General features: G+C 42.8%; 2 protein-coding genes across 3 annotated transcripts in view; both read left to right on the plus strand.

Annotated features, from left to right (window-relative positions):
• LOC307255684 (solute carrier family 22 member 23-like) overlaps positions 1-13480 on the plus strand; it is a 37688-nt gene extending 24208 nt beyond the window's left edge. The window contains exons 6-10 of the mRNA XM_080034431.1: positions 2815-2917; positions 4198-4433; positions 5775-5807; positions 6893-7016; positions 8768-13480. Of these exons, the coding sequence (XP_079890557.1) occupies positions 2815-2917; positions 4198-4433; positions 5775-5807; positions 6893-7016; positions 8768-10331 (2060 nt within the window). The 3' untranslated portion in view covers positions 10332-13480. The remainder of the gene's footprint in view (positions 1-2814; positions 2918-4197; positions 4434-5774; positions 5808-6892; positions 7017-8767) is intronic.
• A 1303-nt stretch (positions 13481-14783) lies between these two features.
• Positions 14784-18823, plus strand: LOC307255282 (tubulin beta-2A chain; the record flags this gene model as incomplete). Of its 2 annotated transcripts, none has more annotated exons than XM_080033955.1 (4): positions 14784-14840; positions 15267-15375; positions 16461-16580; positions 17739-18823. In XM_080033955.1, 4 exons carry the CDS (start codon positions 14784-14786, stop codon positions 18821-18823), a joined length of 1371 nt encoding a protein of 456 aa, XP_079890081.1. The 2 variants fall into 2 exon arrangements, with proteins under 2 accessions (XP_079890081.1, XP_079890082.1); XM_080033956.1 differs by having other exon boundaries at positions 16470-16580.

Raw genomic sequence — 18823 nt, forward strand, 5'->3', positions numbered from 1 at the left:
CATCCATAGTTCCCTCGATGCAGTGAAGTCCACCTGTCCCTTTAGCAGAGAAACACCCCCAAAGCATAATGCTTCAACCTCCATGCTTGACTGTGGGGATGGTGTTCTTGGGGTCATAGTCAGAACTCCTCTTCCTCCAAGCATGGTGAGTCACTATGATACCAAATAACTTGATTTTGTTCTAATCTGACCACATCACCTTCTCCCAAGCATTCTCTGAATCATCCAGGTGCTCATTGGGAAACTTCAGACGGGCCTGTACATGTCCTTTCTTGAGCAGGGGGACCTTATGGGCACTACAGGATTTCAATCCATTACGGCATAGTGTGTTACCAATGGTTTTCTTGGTGACTGTGGTCGCAGCTGCCTTGGGATCATAAACAAGCTCCTCCTGTGTAGATCTGGGCTGATCCCTCACCTTTCTCATGATCATTGATACCCCACGAGGTGAGATCTTGCATGGAGCCCCAGACCGAGGGAGATTGATGGTCATTTTGTGTTTCTTTCATTTTCGAAAAATCGCACTAACAGATGTTTACTTCTCGCCAATGGTCTTGTAGTCTATTCCGGCCTTGTGCAGGTTTACAATCTTGTCCCTGATGTCCTTAGACAGCTCTTTGGTCTTGCCCATGATGGAGATGTTGGAGTTTGGTTTATTGACTCTGTGGACAGGTGTCTTTTATACAGGTAACAAGTTGAGACAGGTGTGTTTTATACAGGAAACTAGTTGAGATTAGGAGTACTTTTTTAAAGCACAAGGACTAATCTATGGGAGCCAGAATTCTTTATGGTTGGTAGGGGATCAAATACTTATTTCACTCTTTTTTTTGTGATTTTCTGGATTTTCTTTTTGATATTCTGTGTTTCACTGTTAAAATAAACCTTGCTTTAAAATTATAGACCACTCATTTCTTTGTAAGTGGGCAAACTTACAAAATCGGTGAGGGATCAAATACTTATTTCCTTCACTGTATATATTTGCTTAAGGTTCTTCTTTCAAGCTTTTATTTCTTTTTTTTTTAAAGGCGGAGTGTGTTTAAGGATCCCCAGCTGTGTTTGCCTAAACAATAAATGAGATTGACAGGGTTATATCAGTGTCCTCTCTGGTTACCATAGAAACAGACCACTCCAGAGGGGTAGCAGTGGGTGTTGAACATTACATTATGACACTCTACATTGTTCATTAATTTCATTATAGCCTGGGCGGGTGGACACCAGCAGACATGATTGTGTGCAGACGCCAGATGGCCGCAGGTCAGGCCCTTTGACCCCCTGGGTTAACTGTTAGTGTCTGTAATCGCAGGACCTGCCGGAGGCAAACAGGGCAGAGTGAATATGTGTTGTTGTGAAATGTCAGAGCAGATTGCATTTGTATTAAGCTTTAATGGGGCTGTTTACTGTGCCATACTTTTTCCATTTTTGCTTTGCCATTGCTTACTGTAGTTATCAATACACTTAGAAAAACAGTGCCACTGCTGGGAAAAGGCTCAAAGAGGAACCACTCAGTGTGAAATTGACTGCACTTTTTTAGAACTCAGAGACTGTGTGCTGATGCAGCATTGAGAAAAGTACATTGCCACAGACATTAATTTATCTACTCTTGTTTTATGGCAACTGTCTAATCTCAAGCCTTACAGTATTAATTCCTACTTTGGGCTGCTCAGCACTACATTCACTGTTGGGCACTACTTACAGCCGCTATAGCTGAGCAGATGAGGAATGGTTTTTATAGACATGTTGGATGCATGTAAAGTGACCGAAAATAATGTGCAAACTGTAGATCTCAGAAGGGATAGTCTTACTCAGAGCAGCCACGGGGGGTTCACTGGAAAACATGAGTGACGTAGCCGGAGATAACCTTGAGGTGGGGGTGTGGAATTCTGTCACATGCCTGAGTCAACATGTACATGCAACTTAGCAGAGGTGTGTTTCTTTGGCAACCCGCAGTCTGATATCAAAACATCCACCGTGTGCGATGTCTCGAATCACCTGCGGCCTCTGGGGTGTTGCCCTCTAAGAAATTGTTCCTGTTCTTCTGTCTGCTCCTGTCTCATGAATATGGGACAAAGTGTGCTCATTAAAAAATACATGTGGAATTGTAGTATTTCATATTTGACTTACTATTTAAAATGATATCATTTTCTAATGGAGCTTTTTGGTCATACTTTGTTGTCATCGTATGTTTACTGTTACATCCTTGATGTAACTGTAAATGTTCTACCTCACACTATTTATTTGCCACAGCCTTTCTTCAACCAGTAATTGCCAAAAGTATGAAATTGTCTGTGTAAAAAAGGAAACTAGGTTCAAAATTATAAAAGGAATATCTGCCAATGATAATAAGCATTTGTACAGTCATCTCATATCCGTTAGCAACTGTGGCAGATGCTTAAGCAGACTATTTTATTTTAGACTATTCAAAATGTATTTTGCATTGCTTAAAGCTATAGTGTGTAACTTCCACATGAGGTAAGCCTTCGGCAATCAGGCATGGGTTTAATTCCTTCTGCTGTATGTCCAGGTTTTTTCTTAGCAGTAGAATCAACAACTGAAACATTTCCTGGATGCTTTTTGGGATTTTTCTGAGCTCCTGAGCCAGTGTTTGGGGGTGACCCCAGTTTGCAAACAAGTTTTGTTGAGCTGATAGGCTTAATCAACCTTGTGGCAACGGCTTAAATGTAACCCAGACTAATTTATATAAAAAAGTTACACACAATAGCTTTAACCCAAATGAACGACATAAATTAAAATAATGTGTTAGGCCTTCAAAAAAAATTTCCAGCATCCCCTGTAAACTTGTTTGCTTATTTCCAGAACTGCAAGGAGCCCTTCAAAAGAAATCTAAAAGGACGTGCATTGTGAAAATGGTCGGGACGAGGAATCTGTGGAAAAATATTGTTGTGCTTTGCGTCAACTCGTAAGTATTTTGCTTTATGTATCAGCACCTAAAAAACTGGGCAGTCGCAAGTCAGCTTATGTGTGTACAAGGATCTTAAAACTGAAACTGGAAAAAAAGGGGAAATGCTTTGTGTGTGTCTGTGTAGAGTGTGACAATGCCTGTAAAATGCACCATTTGGATATCAAGATTAACCTGGAGGCTCCATACAGAATTGATCAGTTAGCCTTCAATGCTTTTTTCCTTCCATATTTGGGCTTCTCTCTTTCATCTTTTCATCTCCGGCAGAATGGATCCTCTCCTCTTTTAATCGTCTAAGACCTCATTTCTAGCTGGGCGCTATGTGTCCCGGACTCCCTTAAGTAGGGATGGGGCCGATCCGATCCAGTATCGGTATCGGGTCCGATATGGCCGAAATCTCCGTATCGGATATCGGACTGACAGCTCCGATATTAAAATCCGATTATTTTTTTTTTTTTTTTTTATATAATTTTTTTTTTTTTTTTTTTTTTTTTTACTATGTAAGAGCGAACATGCGCCGACGTTCGGTGGAGGGAGAGAGGACATCACTTTAAAATTTGACATACAGTACATATCAGTTTGTTAGCCAGTGAGCTAACCAAAGCTAATCCAAGTCAAGGAAGTGGAGAGGCTTGTGACAAATACAGCCAATGTAAAATACAGCCAGAGAGAGGAAGACTGTTTAGACAAAGAGACCACCACATATTCTAGTGGGGCAGAAGTGATCATTGAGAAGGATTTTTTTTGTGTGACTCTATAATTCTGCCTTTAAGATAAACCTATATGCATTTGTGTATATTTCTTGCTCTTTTAAATTAGAATAGCTTAAGCCTTCCTAGCCTAATACATAACATCACCACCAACAAAAAAAATGCATAACAATTATGATATCGTATCGGTCAGTATCGGTATCGGCCGATATCCAAACCCCAGGTATCGGAATCGGATCGGAACTAAAAAAAGTGGATCGTCCCATCCCTACCCTTAAGTCAGCATACATTTAACATGAGACATGTTCCTATGAAACATTAGACGGCCAGGGGAGAGGGTGTAAGTGTTTGCTTGCGTTTCTGTGTATGCTTGTGGGGTGTGTCTCTGAGCCAGTGTTTGCATGCATGAAGGTTTTATGAGATAAGTTGAGATGAGTTCATCTTTGAGATATATTTAGTTTCTATATTTTCTCTCTTACTATACCCTTATGACTAGTATCGCCAAACTTAATTCCTGATAAGTTTTCTCTTTCTTCATCCCTTTTGTCCTGTGTATGGTCCTTTACCAAGGCTAACAGGATATGGAATCCACCACTGCTTCGCCCGCAGCATGATGGAGCCTGAAGCTCAGGGGACGACCATGTTCCATAACTTCTATGCAGACTATTACACCATGGCGGGCATCGCGGTGGCGTCCTGCATGGCACTCTGTCCGGCCGTGGGCCTGATGGGCCGACGGGGTGGCCTTCTCATGTTCATGATCATCACTGCCCTGGCTTCACTGCTGCAGCTGGGCCTGCCCCAATGTGAGTACTTGATGACTAACACATGTCCTCTAACAAGTGTTTGGTTCCATTATACCTAGTTAAGAAGAATTGAAGAATAAAATGATAAGGAGGTACTATTTTATATTTTTCCTTCAACCAATCCCACTAAAAACCCCAAACCAACAAATAATTGATGTTACTTCCACTACTTGGAATTGTTTGTGTGACCAAAGTATCATACTATCTTATTCCCTCTGTTGAATAGTGCCTCATTGTTTTCTAAAAGCTATCATTATTTGTCAGCCACAATGTTGCACTGGGTGACATTTTACTTAATTTCAATGAACATTACTGCGAACATGAGCACAAGACATTTTGACACCTAATGTGTTCATGCATGGCAGAAAATGATACTCGACAAATGCACTTGTACTCCTGTTTTTTCATTGCATTTTCTATGAACAACAGAAACCCCTATTCTGGGGGACTTGTTGGCCCCTTTTAAAAGCTTAAACAATATACGGTATGTAATAAAATGTTTTAAAAGCGTATGTCTTTTGGACGTCGGAAGGTTTGTGAGTCCCCTAACCATGCAATGACCATTACACATTAAATGAATACATAAGAAAACACAGTTTTTTTACATCGTAGTCGGAGAGGAACCTCTCATCATAGTGGACCGACCCATGCTCTGTTAGGGCTGGACAATATGTCAATGCTATTGTTTACTGACCTTTTAAGTGCAATCCATTTTAGGATGATATGATAATATCCCATAGCATCTTACAAATGTATGTCCAAATGAAGGATTACAAAAAAATTATGTGAATACTGTGATCTGATGCAATGCATAACAGTGGAATAAACCCCATTGCATTAAATAGCAATTGAATTTCCATGTGTTATTTGATATGCATTTTGTGAAAATATTCTTAGTGCTTTCATAATATTAATAATTATCACTTTCTGATTTTTTAATTTAAAATGATCTACCGATGCACCTTGTAAAGGGCTCTGTCTGTTACTTTTAAATTGTTCCTAATGGAGTAGTACAACACGGTTGCAGACTGCTGTTTTTAGTCAATGTGTACCAAAAAGTGCTGCTGCTGATCAAAACAGTTCACAAGTCAGTTTATTCAGTCACACAAATAAGCGAGACCTAATGTTTAACCTGGGTCAACACATCAAGGTTATGCTCATGTGTCATGTCCCTAGTTGAAGTTGTTTATGTTGTAACAGTGTGTTGACAAGCTTTGCCTAACATGTGTGCATGATGTTTTTGTGTCTTATCTCTGACTCTGGATTTAATTTATTTTCTGAGTGAATGTGATGATTAGATCTGATTCTCATTATATCTGTTACTCTCCCTTTTTCCCCTAGTGCTCGGGAAGTACAGTGTCCAACTGAACATAGGTAGGGTTACCTGCTTACTTATTGTCCTCTGAAGCTTTCCATATTTGTTCTTTCAGAATGTGTATTGACCTGTCTGATCTTTAAGAGGTTTTAGAAGGTTTTTCAGTAAATGTGCCACATGCCATTTCATTAGAGGCATACAAGCCCTGCAGAGACACATAATGAAGTGCTAGATGTAATTATGGCTTACCCATTTATCCCCTTTGTGTTGAAGAGGGTGAGCCTCTTTGTTATTGAGCGGTGAATCCTCAACTGTTCTCCTCTGTTTATCAATCTCTTTATTCGCCCCTCGCTAATCTCCCTGTGGGAAGCAAGTGCTGATCACATGGCAGCCTCCTCAGATCCTCTTTATGCCATCCTAAACATCTTATTCACAGAGAAGCCATGTATTCACACCATGGACTAAACAGGCTCTTTGTAGGCAAGGCAATTTCTCAACTAGCCATCAAAATCAACATTAGTGCTGGGAGAGCATAACATTTTATTTGACCAAAGTTTATAGGCACTTTACCTCTAAATTAACTGTTTAGTTTAGTTATAGTTATAATGGTGCATTCTAAAATGCTATCCAATACCTGCCTTTTATTATCCAATTTCATGAACTTTCCTTTATTCTACACTCATTTTCAGAACAAGATTTTGTATTATACAATTTTCTTTTTCTTTCTGAGTTAATACAGTGAGTAAGGGATAGACTATAGGAGCAAAGAATTGCCACAATAATTTAAAGCTTATAAGCAACTGTATGCCTAGTGAAATGTAACTTCTATCCGTACTTGAATTTGAAATTTAAGTTGCACTGAGTTTGTAGCACTGGAATATTTTACCTTGAGATGCGTCCAAATGTTGTTTGGATTCCCATCTTTGAATGCCGCACATTTTTCTCTTATATATTTTCAGCATTTGTTTCCCTGTGTCTTCTCTGTGTGTTGTTTAATTATGCTGCAGTAGTATCATATGTTAAACATATTTTTTTAAATAATTCAACACATTGCATCTTGTTTGACTTTTAGAAGTTTAAAAAAATCAAAAAATCTTTGTTCATATGAAATTTGCCACACGCTTGACTCATGCTTTGTCTGCAGATAGCTCCGATACGCTGAAAAAGAACTTCCTTGTGGCCTTCTCCATCATTGGCATGTTCTCCTCCCATGCAGTCAGCAACTTGAGCATTTTCTTCTGTGCCGAGATCACACCCACGGTGATCAGGTAAACCCACCAGACGCTTACTCAATGTGGAAAATGTGCTTCAACTCTTAGGAGTAATAAAGGTTAAGGAGATAGCTGTGTTTTTAATGTAGCACATGGTTAAACATTGTGGAGGGAGATTAGCCAGCCTGACTATACATTTGAAAGAGGTCTACCTGTCTCCTACGTCCCCCTCCTTTGCCTGTCTCTCCTTCTCAGATCAACCTGACCCCTCCCATGTTTTACAATAACAATGTATGTATATTAGAACTGTCTGCCTCTCAGGCTGTCTCTCCTCCAAACCCACTGTTAGACGCCTCCCCCCCTGGGGAGTAAATGTTCCTTAAGGCCAGGACACGCCGGCCCGATAATCGCCGTCGTAGAGTCGGGAGGGGGCGGGGACATGAATCTGTTTGGTGTGTGCCGTGAAATCGGTCGTCGTAGATGTCGTCGGGCTTCTTTTGAGCCGATTGAACATGTTCAATCGGCTCAAAAGAAGCCCGACGACGGGCGGGCAGTCTTTCAGTTGAAGCAATTTGATTTGTGGAGGGCTAGCGAATCAGTGAAGCCCGGAAGTGAGGCGGGTAGCACAAACAGCTAACAACAGTTAGCCATCGTTTTAATGTGTTAGTTTGTTTCGTTCAGCGAGTACTCACATGCATCAACCCTTGTTGACTGCTCGACACCATGCTCGACACTCTCTGCTAAAAATGGTGCTCTTTATGGTCCATACATATAAATACGTATTTCTATCTATGTTTATGGTCTAGAGAGCCGTCCCATCATTTCCGGCTTCCGTATTTTTTCGGGCCACAATACAGATTAGCGCCGCCTGCTGTTATGGAGACATTACGTCCCGCGCAAGCGCAGAGCATACGGAGAGTCAGCAGTCGGTTTGGTGTTTTCTTTGTACTTTTTCGGCCGCGACGGGAAGACTGGAGCTCCCTGAATCGGCAGTCTCCATTTTCGGGTAGTCGGACTGGTGTGTCCTGGCCTTTAAATATGTGACGATTTAAGGAAAGGTTGTCACTCCTTGTAACATACTTACCTGTGTTGGAACTAGTGACCACTCCGCGGAGTTTCTTGCTATTGATTGAAATAAAAACCTATTGCTTTACAAACATATCATTGTGCTTTTACCACTACAACATCTACGGTCAGTCATTAGTCCACAGTGTGCTCATGTGTTTTCTATTTTGTACACTATACCAACTAATAAGAAAACAAGAAAAACATATTTTCTAAACCTGTTTTATTGTTCTGACTAGCTTATGATTCAGTTGATTCAGTGGTTGCTCTCCATAGCATCACATGTTCTTGCAGAAGGATTAGCTGCTCCACCTTCCCGTTTCAGGAAGGATATGAAATCATTAAACTGCTAGATACAACCGACTGTCACAGTTCAGTGTCAAATGTAATCCACATCTTGTACAAATGAGCCATCCCCTCTGAGAATATGACACTGCACTGGATGTTCATTATCTGGGGTTATGTAAGGGTTGTTGTTCTGCTGACGGTGCTCGAAGGGCACCCTCTGGTGGTGGACTCAGGCAATGACGGGACTGCATGTAGAGGAGGGCGGTATGGTGGTACTGCAGCACTCTCTTCTGCTGTTTGTTAAAAATGGCAACGGTACCTGAACATAATAAGATCTTTCCATTTGTATTAATGATTTAGGTGATAGATATTCAGTCTTTGTATAAAGCATTTTAGGAAGATGTAATCAACCCCTAAATCCCACCATGTTTAAACATTTTCCCATCTCATCATAGGGGTGGTGGTCTGGGCCTGGTCCTGGCCAGCGCCGGCTTCGGCAAGCTGACGGCGCCCATCATGGACCTCCACAACCAGCAGGGCTATTTCCTTCACCACATCATCTTCGCCTGCTGCACCCTCATCTGCATCATCTGCATTCTCCTGCTGCCCGAGACGCGCAGCCATCCCCTCCCCGAGACACTGGCGGACGGCGAGAGCTACACTCGCCAGCCTCTCCTTCCCCCGAGGAAACCGGGCGAACAGCGCCTCTTGCTGGCCCAGTCAGAGAGCAGCAGGGACTACACCAGGGTGCACGACACGCCACTCCACGAAGCAGCCACCACCGCAGTGTCCACCATTAACTCCACAGCGTCGTCGGCCGCCGATCTGACCGCCCCCTCGGCCATGGATACGTCCGCCCCCGCGTTCATGGAGGTGCACCCTGACAAGCCTGAGCCAAAAGACCCCAACGACCACTCGCTTTCATCCGCATCTCCCGTCACAGCCCTGGGCAAAGACAGTGGCGTCATACATGCCAGCAAAGAGCACCTGCTGTCTTCCACGCCGTTACACAAAGCATCGTGCATCACAGACCCGCTTTTAGCCGATGCCCATGAAGAGTCCACGGCAATAGCGCTGGATCACGTCGGGCCATCGAGAGATTCTACCGTTCCTGAAATGAACGACGTTGGTCCTTCTCCTGATGATAAGGAATCGCATGCTAGCCCTGCGCCTTCAGTGGACTCTCCCTCTGCCTCCCCAGCCCCAGCCCATAAAACAGTGCCTCCCTCCTTACTGATCTGCACCACGCCCACCATCGAGCCGCCACCTAGCTCCACGTTAGACTCTCCCATTCTGCTGGTTGACGAGATCGAAATGATCACTCTGAAAACTGACCCGACTTTGCCAGAGGACACTCTGGCAAAGTCTGGTGTCGGCGCTCTAGCAGACTCCCCCACACCATCCATGCATGACAGTCCCCCTCCATCCCCTACTACTACACCCTCTCCTCCACCGATAACAGACTGCAACCTTCCCCCTGACCCTCCACCCACCGTTAGCGCACAATCTGACATTCCCATCCAGTTAGAAATAGTAGACAAATCTACATCTACTCCTTCTGCGAGAGACTCCCCCGAACCAGAGTTGGGGTCCAGCAATCCGTGCGTTAAAGATATACCTCCTCGTTCCCCTACTCCCCCTACCCCTGTCCTGGTTCCCCGGTCACCCACTCCCTCTCTACATTCACCCATTGAATCAGCCCAAATGCCCTCAGTGGACACTGCCGACGCCCCTGTCATAGATACTGTCAACCCCACAGCAGCGATTCCTACCATTCTCCCCGTCACAGACATTGTGCATACCTCCTCCACTCCAGAATCACCCACAGCTCTAACAGACATTGTCCAGCCCGTGCAGGACGCGGCTGCTTCCCTCGCCGTAGATATGGGCTCCAGAGAAGCAACTCCCTATTCTCAAATTGACTGCACCGTCTCCTCCCCCATAGACTGTGGTGTCCTGTCCATCAGGGAGAGCGCCAGCACAGAAAACAGCACTGTCAATGGCGTGGCGTCGTCATGATCCAGTGTTGGCAGCCACGAAGAGAAGAAGCTTTGCGGTCTGCACGAGGTTGCAGCGCCGCGTGCAAAGCCGAGAAGGGGGCATGAACTGAGAGACCGCCGCAGATTTCAAGACACTCAATGAGGAGTGGACACGTCTTACAGAGCCGCTGTTTTGTTTCTCAATGTGCCCCTCTTCCCGCATTTAGCCAACGGACGAGACCACGCAAGTGAGAGAGTGCCAGAGGCTGGTTTCTGACAATGTGACAGCATCTTCTGCTCTTTCTGAATGTCACGAGAAAATCACCAGCCTATAAACAACTTTGATGTAAACAAATGGGAAAAATCACTGTCTGTCATCTTATAGAGACTTCCAACTATATCCACCATCGCTACGGAGACGGGTGGTAAATGCAATGATGCTAAAAACAAAACATACACAAAATAAAAAGTCAAATAACTGGTACTTTTGCTCAAATGAAATGTTTAACACATTTGTCTGAGAATATCGCGCGGAGGTAAGCAACCCAAATTAGAGAGATTTTTCTAAATACACGCCAAAAACTACTCTGACCAAAATTAAATGTAGACATAGTGCCAAAAGATAAGTATACATCCAGTATTTACCTGTTTGGGGAAATAATGTTTAGTGCAGTCCCCTGCCTCAGATTGTATCTGGATTAAAGTAAATCAGATAAACCCGAATTTAAGAATTATTTATCAAATGGATCAAAGACTGAAATGCTATATTATTATTTGATCAATTTGAGTTGACGGATAACATTGAGAATGGTAAATTGCTTTCATCAAGATGTGGTTCTTTGTGTGAACAGTGATATAAGTAAAAATAATGACCCATGTTTTGTCGGTCTGAAGAAACCTTTATTTTTCCAATGGTTTCAGTCTAATTAAATGTATGGTATGCAAATGCTTTTATTTGTAAATGTGATATCGTACTTAAATGGAAAATTATTTGAGCTTGATTCAGTCTTTTTTATTTTTTTTATTCAAAGTATTATTTTGAATAATATCCCATGGCGTGCCCTTATTGTACAAACCTATACTTCATTCTTACAGTATTTGTGACACCTCAGTGTGGCGGCACTTTATTCTTTGCAGTTGGGAAACAAAGCATGACGATAAATAATTGTGAAAGTGTCGGCAAAACAAACTAGCAAAAACCTTGAAAAGACACACAAGCTATTTTTGAAATGAAACCAATGGATGACAAAATGTTCAATGTGATTGCCAACTGTCACGGTATGGCGTTAAAGTTGTTTGTGTATGTTGATGTGTTCATACATTCACATGCACAGCTAAGTTTACCTAAAGAAAATGCAATATTTCATATTTTTGTCAAATTTGACATTTTAAAACGCAGGTCAAATCCTTTATAGGAAGATTCACATACTCATATTCAGAAATTTACAGACTCTTGTTTTAAGAGGCACTTTCTCTTCCAAAGCCTGTGTCCATCTCTGGACAGCCATTATACTTGACTTAATGTGTGTAACTTGACACTTGTAGTTACATGCTTTGTGCACCGGAGGTTGTAATACTTGCTGCGAGTGAAAAGATTATGGATAGATCACTGTTTACAACAATAATAATAATGGTCATATTACATTTTGCTGTAAAACCCTAAGAGCCAACTGAATAATTGTCATTTCATGTGTGATACAACTCTCAAACAGTATATCCTATTACACTGATCCAGGAAGTATTGGTGATCTATATTAACGTCTCACTCAGGAGTCAAACATACCACCAGACGTGGCAGAAGACTTTCTGCTATTCACACCATCGCCTGGTGCACTTATGAGGAAGCCTACAGGTACTTTACTCACTTAGATTTCTCATTTGCTTTCCAAGTCAAATATGCACTGACAAAGACTGCATATCTTTTTTTGGTAACTGAAGGGTTGAGCAATATATGCCTCTGGTTCGTCTTTCAAATGCAGCTTGAATCAAAATATGACGGCTCCATTTTTTAAGAGATTATCGTGTCAGCAAGCTTCCATTTAGCTTAAGATTCATATTTACACATTTAATGTCCAACATATGTATGTCATGCTGCTAAGCCTCAAAGCACAATGCCCTGCAATCATGTGATGTCAAATTTGGCAAAGCCTGGCGTCTTGACAGTTGGAAAGAAAAGAAAAAAAAGGGAAGGTAGAGTGGGACTTTGAATACGACACAGAAATAACTGGTTACACATTAACTTTAGTAATAGAACCACAACCAATGTTGTGGAACAGGGTGTGTTGACACTGACTGGAGTTACTAAGGCATTCTTGGCATCTGCAGTAAAGAGTTGGTTGACTGCAGTGATCAGTAGCTTCACATTACTCTGAGTCGCTGTTGCCTGTGTTGGTCTCTTTGTGTGTGTGTGTGTGTGTGTGTGTGTGTGTGTGTGTGTGTGTGTGTGTGTGTGTGTGTGTGTGTGTGTGTGTGTGTGTGTGTGTGTGTGTGTGTGTGTGTGTGTGTGTGTGTGTGTGTGTGTGTGTGTGTGTGTGTGTGTGTGTGTGTGTGTGTGTGTGTGTGTGTGTGTGTGTGTGTGTGTGTGTGTGTGTGTGTGTGTGTGTGTGTATTGCAGAAATGGAACTTTGTATCGCAAAAAAGCCATGTAACACCAACATCAGTGTCAAGATAATATCACAGAACAATACATCCAGTGTCTTCTATGAGATCTGTTGCTTCCATTTTCACGACTACCATGCAGCTAGTTTCACTTCATTTGGAGTAAAAATAAGGTTTAAAAAAAAAGAAATACACAAAAAGCGATCCAAAGCATTTTTAGCACCAGCTATAGACTAGGAGACGGTGATCAGTAGAAAAGCAAAAAAGAAAAGAATGGGCTTTGCTCTTGTAAATAGTACATGTGTGGTGACACCCAGCTTCGATTTAAGATGAAGAATCATATATCATAACATGGGCTGGTGAATGGTTTTGAACATGATAGATTAAATTGCCAGACACATGAAGTCCCCGGTGTACACATTTCAGGTTTCACTTCTCTCAACCGTGCAACTTAGAATCTCTTGACAGAGATTTGAATGAATGTAAAGAAACTTGGATTGTACCACTTATAATTTACAATTGTTTGGTTTCATGTTGTCTTCGTTTTAACATACGTAATGAACTTGTACATAAGCCATACCTGTTGTTAAAATAAACCACTATTTATTGATCAACTATGAAAATCAGTGAGTCCTTAATTCTTTAACCTTACACCTTTAACCATGAACTTTATTATCCCAAAAGGTCTTCTGTGTGGTAATTACTTGGTGACATGATTAATTATTATTGATTATATTTGTTTGGTGAAATAAAAGGCCAACAGTCCATAGCCATGCTAGCTATTTGGGCACATAGAAGCTTTTATGATGCCAATGACATCATCATGCAAATAGACTGAATGTGGGAGCATTTTGCAAATGGACTCTAAACACAAGGTGAATATTGTTAGTTTTGAATGGAGGATTTTAGGGCAAAATTATGATTTTGACCAGATGCTGGCACTAGAGGAAAAGTTAAGGAATCACTTTAGTTCCGCACTAGTTATGATTTATCCCAAAGGCAGCATCCTAAGGCCTCATCCAAACTTAATGAATATTAATCTTATAGCGGTTAACACATTGGATTGGTAAAGGTATAAGTAAAGTATTTTTGATTCAACCTCAGAGGACAATTAATGTATTTGATGGTGATCTACTAAATAGTTATTTCGATGTTTCTGTCTGGATCAGAGTGGAGGACGGACTGTCAGACTGCCAACGCCCCTGAGTTCCACTAGCAGCGCTAAAGCTGAAATATAAGGGCCCTGCCCAATGTGGGCCCTGTGTTAAAATCTAGTTTTAATATATTTTAGATGTATATTAAGGCAAGTAAACTTGAAGTATATAGCCCAATATCCCAAATCATAAGGGGATTTACAATCTGTACAGTGTAAGATCCGCTCTTTCCCCTAGACCCTTGATTTAGACAAGATAAGAATTTTACACCTGGAGTTTGAAACTGCTGGCATTTGTGTAGGCTACATGTAGCTTATAGCTCATGTCATGCACATTAATTCGTATCCACACAGCTCAGTCCTGATTGAATCAGCACATCTAGAGCATTTTAAAGTGTTGTCCTGGCAGGGAAAACGATGACATGTGCTTTAAAGAATAACCTCACCATTCCTCCGCATGGGGCAGGGTGATGTCAGCGGGATGATGCGGCATGTTCCTCTGGTCCACTGCATCAAACCGGGGCGCTCCTATTGGCTGACAGGGATACTGGGGATGCTGCGCCGTGTGTGACGTCATCTGACCAGCAGCACGTTTATCTATATCGCCGGCTCAACACTCGCCCTAGGAATGAGGCAAGTGCTGATTTTGAGAAACACAGCGACAACAGACTGAAGACAGGACGCCGGTGAATTCGAGACAGCTCACAGTTCTACAATCTTTGCACGCATCCGCAGCGCACCATGAGGGAGATCGTTCACATCCAGGCTGGACAGTGTGGCAACCAGATCGGGGCGAAGGTATAGGGAATATATTATATTATCATATCATATAGAAAAGGGAAAACTTGTTATAGCCTAATTGCTATGTTTAATGCGGAAAGCCTCGTGTGTTATTTCCCAAGTATTGTTGTGTCTATCAAACTATGGACTCGAGTCCTTAAAAAGAATCAGTCTTGAACGGAAATTCATTTATATCTCTTTGAAAAAGTTTGAGATAGATTGTCTATTGTTAATGTAAATGCAGGGCGGGGTTGATTAGGGCCGGGCTTTGCTCCGAGGTGATGTGGCCCCCCTTTGCTGCGTGTCATTTAGCTACAAGTCAAGCAACTGCGCAATAACTAAAACAGGGCCTGACACACGTGCTTTAACCTCACACTGCATGTTTTCAAGCTGAATTTCTCAAAACAATTGAAGTTCATAATGATGATGTTCGTTAAATCTTAGTTCTGGGAGGTGATCAGTGATGAGCATGGCATCGATCCCACTGGTAGTTACCAAGGTGACAGTGACCTGCAGCTGGAGAGGATAAACGTCTACTACAATGAGGCATCAGGTAAAACAAAAACAATAAAGCAATGCTCATATATTGTCAAAGTTTGTTTTAAATAAGTTACATGTTTGCATCAGGATCATTTTAAAAAGTGTGTTTTCCAATGTGTGTTATTCTTGCATGACAGTATGCTACGCAGACCTCATTTGAATGTCATGTCTCTACAGTAAATTAGCTGCAAGGGGGAAAGTAGGTCCCATTATGAGTGCAGGCAAAAAATAGGACAGTGAATCTGCTAAAATCTATCTCTCTCTCTTTTATTCTCTCTCTCTCTCTCTCTCTCTCTCTCTCAAACTGTCTCTTTTCCTCTCTCCGTAGGGAGTACAGGTACCTACAGTCTCTGTATAGCTGTCCCTGTGCTCACTGGGCCTTGGACTCACCTCAGCACCCGATTTTTATTTAGCGTGGCATGTTGAAGGTCATTCCAAACGCTGCTGCTAGTGTTTTTCAGCATTTGGACTGAAGCTGTCAGCTCAGATTTCAATTCATGTGGAGAATTCAAATGTTGCTCTCTCATCCGCTTTGAACTAATGACAGACTAAAGAGCATAGTACTGTCACTATTACTGTCCAACCCAATTATGTGTTCGCATCACCCAATTATTGATCTTAGTTTCCATGTTGCATGCTTGCTTCCGTGTCCCTTACTGGGTCACTGTTGCATATGGGGTAAAGAGCATCCCACAGTACATTTTCTTCTTGGAAATTAAGACGGGAGAAAGCAACTTACTCAGCAAAGGGATGGGAGGAAAATAGATATTAGAGGTTGCATCTTTTTTTTTATAGGCTCTGCAGCCCCACTGGATCACAATATGTAGTGCAGCATGCTGCAGCAGTTTGCATGCAGGAAGGATTACAGATGCAGTCCTTACATTTCCAGTGTGATGGACAGGCTGCAGTATTCTTTAAACAAAAGGCTGTTGACCTAAAAGCTTACATTAGCAAACAGTAGTGCTGTATTCATATCCTTTTAGATGAGCACACAACTCAAATAATCTTCTGGTTTCATCCACACTGAGACTGTCGATATCTTGCTACACCCTTCCATCCAATACCTCTCTCTATCCTTCTATCCCCTGTTCTTTTTTTAATCCAAAGGGAGCAAATATGTCCCCCGTGCCATTCTGGTCGACCTGGAGCCAGGAACCATGGATTCAGTTCGCTCCGGCCCGTTTGGACAGCTTTTCAGGCCTGACAACTTTGTCTTTGGTAAGTGGGAAGAAAACCATGTTGTCACCACTCATCCTCAACCAAGAGCATGTCAGCAGCTGCTACCATATCCTGTTGTGCTTAGATTCACCTGAAACCCCCGCAGTACTGAATATTCCAAGCACAGAGCTGCTGAAGCCTCTCAGTGATGAGCCAGTAGTGTGACGCATTGTCCATGTGCAGCTTTGTCGAGACAGCTCTCGTGGTGACTCAGCGAAAAATGAAATCTACCAGGACATGAAATGCTGCAGTGCTGAGCAAAAGTGAGGATACAGGGGCCAATGAACTTAAGCACAGGATGACTCTGCATTTCTCCTCAGCAGGAACTGTCCTTAATGTGCACATGTAATTAATTAAACATTCTAACTCACTAGTAATGTAATGAACAATGTGGATATTTAAAAAGAGATAAAGAATTAAACGCAACTACATTAAACAATGAACATACATTATTGTTTTAGATTTTTTTTTAATTCATAGTAAATAACATAAGATACTGGGTGCCTGTTTCTAACCAGGTAGACTTAATGACGAATTTAATGAATATGTCGTAAGAAATGGCTTTATTATTGTTAATACATAGTTTATGAAAGCAGCAACAGTCGTAACAACATTAGGGCTCCCACGTTCTAGCTCTACAACCAGACTTGAGGCTGGATTTAGGAGCTGTGGTGCTTTGAGCTGAATGCTAAAGTCAGCATGGCAACATGCTTACACCGACTAAGTTGGTCACCATGGTCACCATTTAGAGTAGATTGTTAGCATTGGAGCAGATGTTAAATGGTAGTCTACTAAACACAAAGCTTTTTAAGTGTATGGTAATAAACCAATGTACAGGGCAAATTTAAATTTGACCTAAGGATGGCACTAGATCAATTCAGGGTATCCACAAAGCTAGTACAATTCATATTTAGGGGAAAATGAATGTCTGATCAAAATTTCATGGCAATGTATCCAGTAGTAGTTGAAACACATTACTAAATATCAATAATGTCAACCTCATGGTGGTGCTAGAGGAAAGGGCATCACCAAATGAATTAGGATCCATCCTCCTGGGACCATGAATATCTGTAACAAATCAGTTTAAAACTATGCCTTTGCAGGAAATGGTACCACTATTTGTCTAACACGATATGTCTTGAAACATGCATCATGCAGGTCAAAGTGGAGCGGGAAACAACTGGGCCAAGGGTCACTACACCGAGGGAGCCGAGCTGGTGGACTCTGTACTGGACGTGGTGAGGAAGGAGTCAGAGAACTGCGACTGCCTCCAGGGCTTCCAGCTAACCCACTCACTGGGCGGAGGCACAGGCTCAGGGATGGGCACACTGCTCATCAGCAAGATCCGCGAGGAGTATCCTGATCGCATTATGAACACCTTTAGCGTCATGCCTTCCCCGAAGGTGTCCGACACCGTGGTGGAGCCTTACAATGCCACTCTCTCCGTCCACCAACTTGTGGAAAACACAGACGAGACCTTCAGCATTGACAATGAGGCCCTGTACGACATTTGCTTCCGCACCCTGAAGCTGACCACACCCACCTACGGAGACCTGAATCACCTGGTGTCGGCCACTATGAGCGGGGTGACCACCTGCCTCCGCTTCCCTGGCCAACTCAACGCTGACCTCCGTAAGCTGGCCGTCAACATGGTGCCCTTCCCCCGCTTGCATTTCTTCATGCCGGGCTTTGCTCCCCTCACAAGTAGGGGCAGTCAGCAGTATCGCGCCTTGTCCGTGCCAGAGCTCACTCAGCAAATGTTCGACGCCAAGAATATGATGGCGGCCTGCGACCCTCGCCACGGACGATACCTGACCGTGGCGGCCATCTTCCGCGGCCGCATGTCAATGAAAGAAGTGGATGAGCAGATGTTGAGCGTGCAGAACAAGAACAGCAGCTACTTTGTCGAGTGGATCCCCAACAACGTCAAGACAGCCGTTTGCGACATCCCTCCCCGTGGCCTCAAGATGTCCGCCACCTTTATTGGCAACAGCACAGCCATCCAGGAGCTGTTCAGGAGGATCTCTGAGCAGTTCACGGCCATGTTCCGCCGCAAGGCTTTCCTCCACTGGTACACCGGAGAGGGAATGGATGAGATGGAGTTCACGGAGGCCGAAAGCAACATGAACGACCTGGTGTCTGAGTATCAGCAATACCAGGACGCCACTGCTGATGAGATGGGCGAATATGAAGAGGATGAAATAGAGGATGAGGAAGAGGTCCGCCATGATGTTCGCCACTGA

This window comes from Ammodytes marinus (genome assembly GCF_949987685.1).
Source record: "Ammodytes marinus genome assembly, chromosome: 9".
Taxonomy (NCBI): Eukaryota; Metazoa; Chordata; class Actinopteri; order Uranoscopiformes; family Ammodytidae; genus Ammodytes; species Ammodytes marinus.